At 34.0% G+C, this 12,379-nt stretch overlaps 1 protein-coding gene across 4 annotated transcripts in view; it reads left to right on the forward strand.

The window, feature by feature from the left end:
• Positions 1 to 12,379, forward strand: part of CHD1 (chromodomain helicase DNA binding protein 1) — a 74,678-nt gene that overhangs the window by 22,412 nt on the left and 39,887 nt on the right. For all 4 annotated transcript variants that reach the window (XM_027545535.1, XM_027545532.1, XM_027545536.1 and 1 more), the window contains exons 3-11: positions 3,994 to 4,195; positions 5,199 to 5,309; positions 6,283 to 6,347; positions 8,519 to 8,668; positions 8,806 to 9,080; positions 9,973 to 10,198; positions 10,361 to 10,461; positions 10,673 to 10,851; positions 11,707 to 11,834. In XM_027545535.1, coding sequence (XP_027401336.1) covers positions 3,994 to 4,195; positions 5,199 to 5,309; positions 6,283 to 6,347; positions 8,519 to 8,668; positions 8,806 to 9,080; positions 9,973 to 10,198; positions 10,361 to 10,461; positions 10,673 to 10,851; positions 11,707 to 11,834 — 1,437 coding nt within the window. The remainder of the gene's footprint in view (positions 1 to 3,993; positions 4,196 to 5,198; positions 5,310 to 6,282; positions 6,348 to 8,518; positions 8,669 to 8,805; positions 9,081 to 9,972; positions 10,199 to 10,360; positions 10,462 to 10,672; positions 10,852 to 11,706; positions 11,835 to 12,379) is intronic.

Here is a 12,379-nt window from a genome sequence, read left to right on the forward strand (position 1 = left end):
ACCACAGAAGTGCAGTTAGTAAAATCTGGAAAGCAGGAAGCGTCTGTAGGAAAAACTGCCTAATTTATTCCACAAAATAAATTGCAGGGGAAAAAAATAATTTCATATTTAACATTACAAAAATGTGATTTTTAAAAAAATATGGTACTAGTTTTGTGGATGTTTAAAAATAGTGGAGTTTTTATTGTTTGTTTTTACATATAAGTACTAAACTATTTATGGATGAAATTTCAATATGTTTGAGATTATGTGTTTGTGGAAAGCTGGATTATTTGAAACAAAATTGTTATGAGTTGATAATTGTGAAGCTGGTTGATAGATAAATGGTTATTTGATTGCTCTTGTTTATATTTGAAATTGAGCATAAAAACAATCTTGAAAAGAAACTTTAATTTGAATTGCTGTTTTCTCTTTTAAATGTATTTTTTTTTACTTAATTTACCCTAAGAAAACTCTTTTATCTAAGTACCCATATGATGAGTTTTCTTTTGTAAATTGAAAACGATAAGGGAAAGAATTAAGTATTTTTAATAATCTTCTGCCTTATACTATTGGGCTATTGAGATTTAATATAATTCATAAGGATAACTTGTAAGTGGTATACAGATACTATATTAAAAAATCAGTGGTATTGGTTACTACCTAAATAAATAAAATGTTAATTAGACCTGAGAAATATTTTTATAGTCCAAATCTATTTGTGAATTTTATATAAGATATTATATCCGTAAGCATCTTTGATTTGTTTGCTTATGTATATATCCATCCACTCACCAAACATATGTTGAGCCCTTCATTTAGTGTTCAGCATACAAAGAACAAGTAAAAATTCCAGCACTCTAGGAACAAATGGTAGAATACCAAAAAATAAAACAGAAACTACAGTGAATATTACATTATGTGCCTATAGCTAAGATAGTAATAGGTACAGGATATTGTGGGAATACTGAGGTAAGATTTCCTGCTTTCATGTTGTGTGTGTGTGTGTGTGTGTGTGTGCGTGCGTGCGTGCGTGTGTGCGTGCGCGCGCGGTGGTTGCTCAGTCATGTCCGACTTCGTGACCCCATGGACTGTAGCCCACCAGGCTCTTCTGTCCATGGGATTCTCCAGGCCAAGAATACTGGAGGGGGTTGCCATTTCCTTCTCCAAGGCATCTTCCTGACCCAGGGATCAAACCCTGGTCTCTAGCATTGCAGGCAGACGCTTTACCATCTGAGCTACTAGGGAAGCCTTCTATGGAAGCTTTAATGTTGGGTTGATTTGACTTTGGAGTCAGGAGAGATTTGTCAGAGAAGTATCCATGAAGTGAGGTTCAGGTAGAAATTATATAGTGAAAAAATCTTTAAAAAGGAAGTAATTGTGCAAAAGCAGAAAGTGGAAAGAGAAACTCACTTTCTGAGAATTACAAGTAGTATGCCATCACTAAAACTAAGGGTTTAGACGGGAAACTGGCTGGAGATAGGTTGGCAGAGACAGATTCCTGCACCTCATAGATGTTTTACTTTTGTTACAGAGCCACTGAAGACTTACCCATTTAGGGCAGGTTTGATTTTTATTTTGGAAAGAGCATATGCAACAGTGGGTTGAAATAGAACTACTTCATTACGGAGAGGCTTTTTACCTGTTTTTCCTCAGAATTTTATGTCCCACTGTTCTCCAATCCCCCAAACCTATATATATATTTATCTCTCAAGTGTTAGAATTTCCTTTTAAAATAAATTGTGTAAAACATTTGCATGGTTCAGAAATTGACAACTCATTTCAATCCTTGTTCCTTCTGCTTTCTTCTTTCCCCTCTCTTTGTAGGTAACCATTTTTAACTTAATTGTTTTATACACCATTATTGCTTTTGAAAAAAGCATAAGCAAATATGTGTAAACATTTCTCCCTTCATACACAAAGTAGCTTGCCTTTTTTTTTTCACATAACTCTATCTCATTCTATGGCAGTATATAAGGTATTCCTTACTTATTCTATGTGTATTCTTAGTCCTGCTATGAACAATTTAAGTGAAATAAATACTTCATGCTTTTAATATCTAAGGTGAAGACATTCTGATAATAAGCCTATTTGCCTTTAGAGTGGTGTAGGCTCAGGCTGTTTGCTTTTTTCATCAGGCAGAACTACTTTCACCTAAAGATTATGAAAGGAAGATTTCCTGCATTCACTTAAGAATATTGATACATTAACAAGGAATCTTGATACATTAAGAAGGAATTTTGACTAGCTATTTTCTCAAGATACAGTTAAGAATATAGGCCCATGATAGCTCCCAGATTCAATTATCCATCCATTTACTTTTCAGGTATTTACTGAGCGTCCACCAGTGTAAGATACTCTGGGGAAAAAAAACAGTACCTTCAAGAAGCTTATAAGCAATTAAAATGATACCCCTTCTACTTAATTCTTCTTTCTAAAGGATTAGTTCATCTTCACTTTCTTCTAAATGTTCTCCAGTTACTGTGCCTGACTTGTTTGTGTTCTTCATACCTCCTGGTTGAATTATTTTAAATATAGCCCAGAGAGGTATTTATTGGTTGACATGACTGTCTTTCCATACTAGGTTAGATGTTCTTATAATGGTAAGGACTTTTTGTCTCATCTCAGTCTTGCCAGTGCCTAACAAATGATAGTTTTTGCTAAAGTAATAAATGAAAAGTGTTGCTTGCCTAGTGGGTTAAGGGAAAAATGAAATTGTGTGTTGGGAAAAATATCTTCTCTGATATTCTTACTGAAATTTCAAGGGCCGAAATAGAATGCAGAATGGTCACTTTTGTTTTTTAATTAAAAGGCACTATGCTATTGAACCATGTGTCTGGAGGGTAGAAACTGGCAGAAATGGTTTTGATATAGCCTTTAAGATGGAACTTTTTGTTTACTCTTTCTATGAAGAAAAACTTATTCCACTAGATTCCCAAATTTTAAAAGTAGGTGTATGTTTGTTCACATTGTAAGCAAAACTTTTAGAATCAGATGTCTTCTTGAAAACATATATCTGTGTTTCCAGGTAGAAACTATTAATGCCTTGCTCTCAAAAATTACTTTTAGGAAGGGTTACTGTTCGATCTTGTAGTTTTTGTAGAGTAATACCTCCATCTAGTGATGTTTTTGAGAACTACAGCAAGAGAATAAGAAGCTTGAGTTTTGCTCCGTGTGTGTGACATTACCTTATTGTTTCTCATAAAGTCGGTTAAAATTACATCAAAAGCTGAGTCTGCCACATATTTAAAAAATTTAATGCCCTGGTTTTCAGCAATCCAAATGGAAACACCAGTTAACAAATGGCCTTTCGGATAATATTGATTGACACAATCAATTAGGTATAGACCATTTCTAGACTACTTTGGACAGGAAATAAGTGCTGGAAAGTGTATGTGTATGTGTACAGAGGCTAGGAAAGATTGTGAGAATTTACTATTTCAGACGTATTACTATGGAACCATAAAAAATTGAATAATTTTCTCAGAAAAGAAATTAGTAATCTTATTTTTTAGTAAATTGTACTTTATCATAGCTTAGTTATAATAAGTTACATTCCTCTGAGATGATAGAACATAGATGTGGACTTGCAAACAAGTTGAAACTCAATTTAATTCGTTTTCTACCTTTTACTAAATGAGAATTTTTATCACATTTTTTCTTCACACAATTTCTTCTTTATGTTCACTGTATCAAATGACCTTTTAAGAATAGGGACTGTGTCTTAAACATTTTGTTATTCTAAGTTTCTAGCCCAGGATTCTCTGCCTGGTAGGTTTTGTTCATTACCCTTGGAGGAAGATTGTGATATAATTATCTTTTAGCCCAGGCTACTAAATTTATCAAGTCAGTTATTGCTGTAGATTAACATTAATTCCTTTTTCTATTTGTTTGGCTATACATGGTTGACATACTAAACAAACAAGGCTTAATGATGTGGAGCTTTTTGCTGAGTTAAGAAAAGCTAAAATTTGAATTAATTTTGTTTGAAATCTATTTATTTTTAAATTGTAGCCAGTCGGATGATGATTCTGGGTCAGCTTCCGGCTCTGGATCTGGTTCGAGTTCTGGAAGCAGTAGTGATGGAAGCAGTAGCCAGTCAGGTAGCAGCGACTCAGACTCTGGATCCGAATCGGGCAGTCAGTCAGAGTCTGAGTCAGACAATTCCCGAGACAATAAAGTTCAAGCAAAACCACCGAAAGTTGATGGAGCTGAGGTAATGAATAACGTATCCAATGACAGGTAGATTTCCTGTATTACTTTGGGAAAATGTATAGCATTGGTTTAGAGCATTCTTGATCTAGCTTTTAGAAAAAGTTGATTTTAAGTATTAAAATGCACTTTAAATTGTTCTCGAACTTGGTGTCATCTGTGGACTAATTGGCTTGAAAGAGAAGCAGTCTATAATTATTGATGTATAAGACAAGTATAAAATGAACATACATGAAACTTTCTCTTTTTGAAGCACAAATTGTTAAATAAATACTCAGTGTCTCATGGATAAAAATGTAAGGCTTTTGAGGTCTTTTTGTTAATTTTACAGTGTTATCTCTACTTTCAAGATCTTCAGAGGATATAATGTATTGCCAATAGGAGTATTTAATAGAATTCTGCTGCCTTGAAGATACGTGGTAGAATATGCCAAGGGCCATTCTGTTTTAAAAAAGCAATTGTAAGATTTAGTAAAACTTGTCTATACATCAGAATGGTATACAGAGTGTTACTTAGAGTACCAGTCATGATAAGATGCTTGGGCCAGAATATACAAATAGTTTCCTTCATGTAGGAAGTTTTGCTACCAGAAACAAAAAAGTCAGTCGAACTAAAACTGTGCTTAGTTAATTTGCATTCTGACTCTAGCTCCTCATCTTCACCTCACACCAGTTTAAAGGATTGGTAGCCACACTTTGAATAGCACTGGTAGCATATATTATCCTGTTGTTTTTGACAATAGTCCTAACACCAAAGAATACATTGATTAAGGCTGTCTGTCTGTGAACCTCAACACACCATAAATTATTTATATACATCTAAAGCTCAGCATTTATTTTAATTATATTGCAGCAATATTGTTTTACACATATGTGAGTAAGGAAAATAGTCTTACTATTATTTATTATTTGGAGGCAGTGAAAATGTTGATATTGGTTTTCAATAGATTATCCTTTTTCCACTTTTCTCAAAACTTTGTTCTTCACTTGTGTATATCTCTATTACAGTTCTGGAAATCTAGCCCTAGTATTTTGGCCGTTCAGAGATCTGCAATGCTTAAGAAGCAGCAGCAGCAGCAGCAGCAACATCAAGCTTCATCTAATAGTGGATCAGAGGAGGTGACTATTCATTGTGAAAGCTATTATCTGAAAAGTAGTCTTGATGCCTAATTATTTAACTGGGGGCTGTTTATGAAATTATTAGAAACAGTAAGGATATTAGAAGGATAGGAAAATAACTACATTTAAATGTGCATCAGTAGCCTTGAAGTGTAGACATACTTGTATTATAAACAGTGTAGTTCCTGTGTACACATGAGCTTGCATGTGTGTGTGTTTGCACAAAAACATTCAGGAAGAACTGTAGGTTTCCCCACCTATCCGAAAATGGAATGTCCTTTTTCCTGAGCTAAGTGGTATGAAAAAGCAAGGAGGCTGCTTCCTTAGGCCACATCTTGGTAACTGTCATGGGCAAAGTGAGGAAAGCACAGATGCTCACAGGCACAGTTCAGAATCCTGGCAGCACTGAGCAGCCCCTGGAAGGGGCTGCTCCACGTGCTTGCCACCTCAGTAGCAGCTTGCTGCGAAACAAATGCTGAGTGCTCAGAATTGAGTTTTGTAAAAGTGAAAATTCTCTTCATATTTGTTTCAGTTAGTGAAAACAGTTACTGGTGTAGGTTCTTTTGTAAAAGTGTAGTGGTATAAATTGAACTTTCAAAGATTGGGGGGGTATCTGTATATCAAAAACTGCCTATTGAGGAAGAAAAATACTAAATGAGAATTTGACATACCAACAATTAGGATTTTTTGAGGTCTTACTAGGCAACAGTAGTAGTATCCAGAAATGGTAGATTATAAGATTTTATACAAAATGCTGACCTTGTGATGTTTACTTAATTTCACTGGCTGTTAACATATTTGCAGTAAAAATGTAATTACTTTATATGCTAATTTATGGTATAAATGTAACATGGAAAAAAGTCTTTAGAGTTTTATTAGTAAAGTGAATGTTTAATCGTATAACAAGAAAAAATGTTACTATAGTTGAATTCTAATCATTAGCAGCCTTAACTTTGTATATTTTTCTGTACAGGATTCCTCTAGCAGTGAAGATTCCGATGACTCATCCAGTGAGGTCAAAAGGAAAAAGCATAAAGAGTATGCCATTTTGTTCAACTGGTTACTTTTATATCAAGAAAATCCTAATGATTTATATTTCTTCCTTTATGACCAATTGTTGCCAGAAGTGAACTTCTTGGTTCATGGCATTCTATTAGGTTAATTTAAACCATTAATTCTTTTATGTTTCTGTGACAACATGGGTTTTTTTTTTTGTGCCACTTGTTTATCTCCTATAACACCTCTCCTGTATATTTTTTAAACTTCAAAGATCTTAGTCACAATATCAGAAGATCTTAATAACTTGAAAAACTTATATAGAAATGTTGGGACTAAAGATGTTGGATTTCAGATAGTTCGGATGTTAATAGTTATCCTTAATTTGTCTGCACATGAAATTTACTTCCTTTTTAGAACTCATTTAGCAACTCACTGTAATTTCCCAAAGATCTTGACCCAGGAAGTGTTAAAAAATACTTCAGGTCTCAGTTCTGATACTTTAGATGGTCTGAGTTGTTTTCTCTCTCATTTCTTCAAAAACATTGTTCCACTGTCTTGTCTTGTACATCCAGCTTTGGATTTGTTATTTATTTATCCCACTTAATGGAGAAGGCAATGGCACCCCACTCCAGTACTCCTGCCTGGAAAATCCTACGGACGGAGGAGCCTGGTAGGCTGCAGTCCATGGGGTCGCTACGAGTCGGATACGACTGAGCAACTTCACTTTCACTTTTCACTTTCCTGCATTGGAGAAGGAAATGGCAACCTATCTAGTGTTCTTGCCTGGAGAATCCCAGGGACGGGGGAGCCTGGTGGGCTGCCGTCTATGGGGTCACACAGACTTGGACACGACTGAAGTGACTTAGCAGCAGTAGCAGTATCCCACTTAATGCACTTTACTTTATGCATCTTTAATGTGAAGATTCATGAGTTTTACTAGTTTCTAAAAATTCAGTCATTGCATCTCTTGGCATTTTCTCTTTTTCATTCTATCAATTTGTGTTACTACAGTTAACAGATATTTTATCTGTCTTGGATCATACCTATTATATGTCTGTTGGATCATCCTTCTGGTCTACCATGAGTCTTACTTTACCATGTGTTTTATCCTTTTTTTGCTGTGCTATATTCTGGCTGATTTCCTTAGATCTGTCTTTTGTTTTACTGAGTGTATTTTCAGCTACTGTGTCTTATCAGCTGTTCAACTTTTCCACTGAATTAGTAATTTCTAAATTTAGTATGAGTGCAAGCAAAGAATATTTTTAAAATATGAGTAATTTAAGATGATGGATAGATTTTGTTGGATATAAAAGTGATTATAGTACTTACTATAAAAATATAAAATGGAGATTTTTTTTCATATATGCTGCCTATTGCTATGTCTCATGTGCAAACTCTGAAAAACAATCTCAAGATAAAAAATTAGCTTCTCCCATTATGGTTTTTTTTTAATATCATAAACCAGATTTTAGCATGTGGCTTGCTTATGCAACCCTTAACATGACATAGTTGTAATTGGTATAAGCTGTGCAGAGCACTGGAGTAGAAACAGTGCCTTTAATATAGAATGTAGTGTATATGTAAGAACTTAATGTATATCTTTCATTTAAAGTTAATACTATGGTAGAATATTAACAGTGAATCCAACATTTTTTTCTTTCCATGTTATTTGAAATTAAATAGACTAAAAATAGTAATAAGGGTAAGGTAGTTACTGAATGTTGGTTAAGATGGAATGTTTTTATTTTTTCTTCAATTTTTTGATAACTTATTTTAAGTTTCTTAATGTATAATATTTTAAAATTTTTTTAAAGGGTATGTTTTTAAAAATCACAATCGCCACAAAATTAGAATGAAAGGAATTATTATAGAATCTGTTTTGAAATGGCAAGTATAATTAGACAGAATTTTCAAAATTAAGCACTGTGACTCTAAATTAGCATACTGTGTTTTCACCTAAACTCCACTTACTTACGTTACATTTTGAGGTATGATTAAATGATTAACAAAAAACTCTGTAGTTAGAGAAATCTATGAAGAATATTTTCCAGCATTTTCTTATTCTACAGATATTTGAATATTTTTATAATGAGTGAAAATGATATTTTTTATATTAGCTGGAATGTAATTTAGCTTGATTATTTTTATATTTTGTCAGACAAAATTTGCTATATATGTATAAGTAAACATATTGTATATTTTATATACAGTGAAGATTGGCAGATGTCTGGATCGGGATCACCCTCTCAGTCTGGTTCGGATTCAGAATCTGAAGAAGAAAGAGATAAAAGCAGTTGTGATGAAACAGAATCAGATTATGAGCCAAAAAATAAAGTTAAAAGTAGAAAACCTCAAAATAGGTAAGTATAGTATGTTCTTGGTTTGATTCTGAAAAATGTTGGTTACAGAAGGTATTCATTCTTTTTCTTAGAGTTTCTCAAATCTTGTTTTATGTCAGTATTTCTGTAAAATACCTCTTTCCTTCACTTTTCCCTAGATCTAAGTCAAAAAATGGAAAAAAGATTATTGGACAAAAAAAGAGACAGATTGATTCATCTGAGGAGGAGGATGATGATGAAGAAGAATATGATAATGATAAAAGAAGCTCTCGTCGCCAAGCAACTGTCAATGTTAGCTATAAGGAAGATGAGGAAATGAAAACAGATTCTGATGACCTCCTGGAAGTCTGTGGAGAGGATGTTCCTCAACCTGAGGAAGAGGAATTTGAAACAATAGAACGGTTTATGGATTGTCGGATTGGAAGAAAAGGAGGTATTTAAAGAAAAAGAAAAGAAACCTTCATTTTTGGTTTTGTTTTTCACTAATATTTACTAGAGTGAATTTTTTCCTGAAGACTTTTCAACTTTGAAAGCTGAGGGTGGAATTTTTACGTTTATACTTATTTGCTGTAAAATAGACCTTGCTTCTGGAGAAGGGAATGGCAACCCATTCCAGTATCCTTGCCTGGAGAATCCCATTGGCAGAGGTCCCTAGCAGGCTACAGTTCATGGGGTTGCACAGTCAGACATGACTGAGCGACTAACACACACACACACACACACACACACACACCCCTTGCTTAGGGTTTCCCTGGTGGCTTAGTGGTAAAGAATCTATTTTGACCACTTCATCATACTTGTCCTACCTCTGATAAGTTTGAATCTGATCTCTCAGTCAGTGAATTCCCCCCTCCCTCCTTCCCTTTTCCATATATGTGTGAACATACAGTTTATCTTTCTCTTGACTTATTTTACTTAACATGATGCTACTGAGGTCCATCCATGTTGTTATAGATAGCAGATTTCCTCCTTTTTATGGCCAAATAGTATTCCGTTATATATGTATGTACAGTGTTTTTTGTAATCCAGTCATCTGTTGGTGGACGCTTATTACGTGTTATAAGTGATATAACAGTGAACATGGGAGTGCAGCTATCTCTTCTACATAGTGATTTCAAATATGTAGTTTTTAAAGGTGATTTTTAATCTTTCTGTTCTAGAATTCAGTTTCTTTTATGAATGTATAATGTAGTTTCCTATAAACTCATACCCTGTTTGTTACTTATTTAAAAGAGTATATATTTTTCTGTTTATATTCTTGAAATTTTGAGTTGAAATACTTCAATAACAGAATCACATGGAAGTATTGTACTATTTTTTTTCAGCTACTGGTGCTACTACAACCATCTATGCAGTTGAAGCAGATGGTGACCCGAATGCAGGATTTGAAAAAAACAAGGAACCAGGAGAGATCCAGTATTTAATTAAATGGAAAGGATGGTCACATATCCACAATACTTGGGAGACAGAGGAAACCCTTAAGCAGCAAAATGTTAGAGGAATGAAAAAATTAGATAATTATAAGAAAAAAGATCAGGAAACAAAAAGATGGTATGTTTTATGTTGGAGTTAAAAATTAGTGATGCTTAAATTTGTTTCAGTTTCTTCATTATTCAAATTGATTCACATTTGAGTGACAAGATGGGAGATTTTGTGCACAGATGGGATTTAGGGGAGATTTTTAACTTTGTTCTTGGGTTAATAATCTTTCAGGTTGAAAAATGCTTCTCCAGAAGATGTAGAATATTATAATTGTCAGCAAGAACTTACAGATGATCTCCATAAGCAGTATCAAATAGTGGAGCGAATAATTGGTTAGTAATAAATGATTCTAATTAAACATTTATCTTTCCATGCTTGAAGTCATCTGAAAACTTAAAGTTTTGCCTACATATCAAATAAAGTAGCTTGCTTTTATAATAATAATAGTGTAAACCAGATGGCTTATTTTTACTTGTATAGTTTTTACCAAGAATTATTCCTTAGATAAAATTCAGTGTAAAATATATCTGGTTTATCTTACAGCTCACTCCAATCAGAAGTCAGCTGCTGGCTATCCTGATTATTATTGCAAATGGCAGGGTCTTCCATACTCAGAGTGCAGCTGGGAAGATGGCGCTCTTATTTCCAAAAAGTTTCAAGCATGCATAGATGAGTATTTCAGCAGGAATCAATCAAAAACCACTCCTTTTAAAGACTGCAAAGTGAGTATTGTTTGCCATTTTAAATTATTGAAACTGTATTTATGCATCATAAATACTACAAGCCCCACACAGAGAGTTGGATCCTGATTTCATACAGGCTACAGGAAAGAACTCTTTGGATGGTAGGTCCTACAGGAAATGATATTCCTGTAATTGCTGTGCCATTTTAGATATGGCACTGTTTTCTAGCCTTGGTGACTGAAACTTGTGTCAGAAAGATAATAAATTGGTGGTGGCAGTTGTGGGGACTGGGTTAGGAAGGTCAAAAATGGAAAATTTCTTGGAAACTAGATGTATATGCTTGATTTAAAAGGTGGTGAATATTATCATTGATGATAGGAAAGGAAAAGAGGGATGTCCCCATAAGAAAGTATCAAGGACTGCCTTGCCTAATACTTAAAATTTACTACTAGTAATAGTTTGGGGTCTATGTACTACTAGAATTTGTTTTCTTATTATAAGATTTAATTAAATTCATAAGGGTAATTTAGAAATGAGAAATCAGATGGAAAGTTAAACCAGTTTTATGTTTTATTTCTAGGTCAGGGCTGGAACTGTGGTAAAATGAATGAATTTAACATAGCTTTTACTTGAGAAACATGTGAGATCCAAGTATTTCAGCAAAAACTCACTTACCTCTGTCATTTTTTATTCCGAAAAGAGACCAGAATATGTCACTGTACATTGTTATAGAAAACAGACTTCTTTCAGTCCTCATGTATATTTTGTCATGGAATTTCTGAGTGTGATGATTGGAGATGAAATTTTAAAATTTATGGTAAAAGCTGAGATCTTCATCTTTTAATATGATTTCTTATGTTTAATAATTCATGTTAATATTTGTTTCTACAAAAGGTATTAAAACAAAGGCCAAGATTTGTAGCTCTAAAGAAGCAGCCATCCTATATTGGAGGACATGAAGGATTAGAATTAAGAGATTATCAACTGAATGGTTTAAATTGGCTTGCTCACTCTTGGTGCAAGTATGTATATTTTGAATTGTTTATTTAAGAGGATAAATTTTTACAAATATGGGGTTTGGAAAAGATTTCCATCAGCATAAAGGATAAGACCCTCTGGTATTTTATACATAGGTCTTTGAATTTCCTATTATATAAACAGTTGTTTAGTTGCTCAGTCATGTCTAATTCTTTGTGACCCCATGGACTAGATAGCCTGCCAGGCTCCTCTGTCCATGAGATATCCCAGGCAAGAATACTGGAATGGGTTGCCATTTGCTTCTCCATGGGGATCTTCTCTGCCCAGGGATCAAACCTGTCTCTGCTGTCTTGGCAAGTGGGTTCTTTAGCATTGAGCCACCAGGGAAGCCCTATATAAATAGTACTTCTTATATTAAGAAGAAAAAGAACCTTTTGATTGTTGCAATATTTAAAAATGTTTTAATTGGAATAAGAATATGTATACATTGTTTCACAGTGTCCTGGACTGTCTCTCTTCCAGTTATTTCTAATAGCCAGTTTGGCTTCTGTTTTTCTCTTCCTCTCTCATGTGTCGCCTACTCTGTTTT

This window comes from Bos indicus x Bos taurus, chromosome 7 (genome assembly GCF_003369695.1).
Source record: "Bos indicus x Bos taurus breed Angus x Brahman F1 hybrid chromosome 7, Bos_hybrid_MaternalHap_v2.0, whole genome shotgun sequence".
NCBI classification, from domain to species: Eukaryota; Metazoa; Chordata; class Mammalia; order Artiodactyla; family Bovidae; genus Bos; species Bos indicus x Bos taurus.